We start from the raw sequence: 2,717 nt of genomic DNA, 5'->3' as shown, positions 1-2,717 counted from the left end.
AGCTGGGATTACAGGCACGCACCACCATGCCCAGCTAATTTTTTGTATTTTTTAGTAGAGACGGGGTTTCACCGTGTTGACCAGGATGGTCTCGATCTCTTGACCTCATGATCCACCTGCCTCGGCCTCCCAAAGTGCTGGGATTACAGGCTTGAGCCACCGCGCCTGGCTTTTTAAAAAATTTTTATTCTATAGAGACGGGTCTCCCTATGTTGCCTAGGCCGACCTCAAGTGATCCTCCTCCCTGAGTCTCCCAAAGTGCTAGGATTGCAGGTGTGAGCCACTGCACTTGGCTTTGGTTTTTTTTGTTTGTTTGTTTGTTTTTTGAGATAGAATCTTGCCCTGTTGCCCAGGCTGGAGTGCAGTGGCACAGTCTTAGTTCACTGCAACCTCACATGCCCAGGCTCAAGCAATCCTCCCATTCAGCCTCTCAAGTAGCTGAGACTACAGGCACACACCACCATGCCTGGCTAATTTTTTTGTTTTTAGTACAGATAAGGTCTCACTATGTTGTCCAGGCTGGCCTTCAACTCCTAGCCTCAAGTGATCCCCCTATCTCAGACAGGGTGCTAGGATTACAAGTGTGAGCCCCCATGCCTGGCCTGGCTTCAGCAGATTTTATCAGGGTTTCCTATCCCTTTCATTTGGCTGCTGTTTCATGTGGCAGCTGCTATCATCAGCAACCTTGAATATGAAACAACAGCAGCTATAATGAGACACTGTAAAGACGAGAGAGCTACTTCAGTGCCGTCAGCCAGGCTTTCTCTTTACTTTCCAAGCAACATATGAAAGTAAAGAGCCTGGAAGATGCAGAAAAGAATCCCAAAGCCATTGACATGTGGATTGAGAGCATCTCTGAGTTACACCGTTCTAAGCCCCCTGCGACTGTGCACTACACTAGGTAAGAAATACCACATTCTTTACAACAGTAACCCATAGTAACTTTCACCACCTGTGAACTATTGCTTCTGAGAAGAGGCCCAGAGGCTGGGAACATATTTGATCAACGCGAGGTCCTGTGGATCCTGGCAACTACTGGCTGAGATTTTAGACATAAAGATTGTAATTTCTTTTTTTTTTTTTGAGATGGAGTTTCACTCATGTTATCCAGGCTGGAGTGCAATGACGCAATCTCGGCTCACCGCAACCTCCGCCTCCTGGGTTCAGGCAATTCTCCTGCCTCAGCCTCCTGAGTAGCTGGGATTACAGGCACGCACCACCATGCCCAGCTAATTTTTTGTATTTTTAGTAGAGACGGGGTTTCACCGTGTTGACCAGGACGGTCTCGATCTCTTGACCTCGTGATCCACCCGCCTCGGCCTCCCAAAGTGCTGGGATTACAGGCTTGAGCCACCGCACCCGGCCCAAAGATTGTAATTTCTCTGGTATTACTTAGCTAGCTCCTCTAAACCCCAGGCCCTGGGCAACTTTGGTATGCCCAGTCTAGGTTCTCCTGAAGCCTTCCTAATGGGCCAGAAACCTCTCCTTCATCCTAGAATATCCTGATCTAGAGGTTGCGGATGTTATCAGTTGATGTTTCTTGTTCATGTTTACTTCTATGCTTTTAGGCCCATGCCCGACATTGACACGCTGATGCAGGAATGGTCCCCGGAGTTTGAAGAGCTTTTGGGCAAGGTGAGTGGAAGGTAGTAGGAGGTAAGGTAAGAAAGGATGGTGTTCGCTCTAGGGCCCAGTGTTTTTTCTCTTCCTGCATCATTATTGGTAACCTTTTTTTTTTTTGAGACAGGGTCTCGCTCTTCCCAGGCTGCAGTGCAGTGGCATGATGTCATGGCTCACTGCAGCCTCTACCTCCCGGACTCAAGCAGTCCTCCCACCTGGGACCACAGGCATGCACTGCCACACTCAGCCAATTTTTAAATTTTTTCTAGAGACAAGGTTTGGTTTATTGCCCAGGCTGTTCTCAAACTCCTGGGCTCAAGCAGTCCTCCTGCCTCAGGCTCCCAAAGTGCTGAGATTACAGGCATGAGCCATAGCGCCCAGTGATCTTTTTTTTGCAGCAAGTCTCGCTCTGTCACCCAGGCTGGAGTGCAGTGGCATGATCTCAGCTCCCTGCAATTCCTCCTGATTCAAGTGATTCTCCTGCCTCAGCCTCTTGAGTAACTGGGATTGCAGGCACCTGCCACCTTGCCCAGCTAATTTTTGTATTTTTAGTAGAGACAGGGTTTCACCATGTTGGCCAGGCTGGTCTTGAACTCCTGACCTTAAGTGATCCACCTATCTTGGCCTCCCAAAGTGCTGGGATTTCATTAACTTTTTAATGGTATCACATGAAACCCATGTATATGTGGTAATTTGGTATGTAAGAAAGATACTTTTTTAAAATGGTGATAGAATGAGGGTATAATGAAACAATTGATTATTTGAAAAAAATTAAATTAGATTTCTGTCTTTTTTTTTTTTTTAAAGACAGAGTTTCACTCTTGTTGCCCAGGCTGGAGTGCAGTGCGCGATCTCGGCTCACACAACTTTCACCTCCTGGGTTCAAGCGATTCTCCTGCCACAGCCTCCTGAGTAGCTGGGATTACAAGCATGTGCCAGCATGCCCAGCTAATTTTGTAGTTTTGGTAGAGACGGGGTTTCTACATGTTGGTCACACTGGTCTTGAACTCCTGGCCTCAGGTAATCCACCTGCCTTGGCCTCCCAAAGTGCTGGGATTACAGGTATGAGCCACTTTGCCCGGCCCTGTCCTTTTTTT

General features: G+C 47.7%; 1 protein-coding gene across 1 annotated transcript in view; it reads left to right on the top strand.

Annotated features, from left to right (window-relative positions):
• IFT46 (intraflagellar transport 46) overlaps positions 1–2,717 on the top strand; it is a 26,979-nt gene that overhangs the window by 18,774 nt on the left and 5,488 nt on the right. The window contains 2 exon segments of the mRNA XM_017523441.1: positions 737–901; positions 1,569–1,635. Coding sequence (XP_017378930.1) covers positions 737–901; positions 1,569–1,635 — 232 coding nt within the window.

Source organism: Cebus imitator, unplaced genomic scaffold, assembly GCF_001604975.1.
Source record: "Cebus imitator isolate Cc_AM_T3 unplaced genomic scaffold, Cebus_imitator-1.0 Scaffold28, whole genome shotgun sequence".
NCBI lineage: Eukaryota > Metazoa > Chordata > Mammalia > Primates > Cebidae > Cebus > Cebus imitator.
This window is presented reverse-complemented; position numbering and strand designations above follow the sequence as displayed.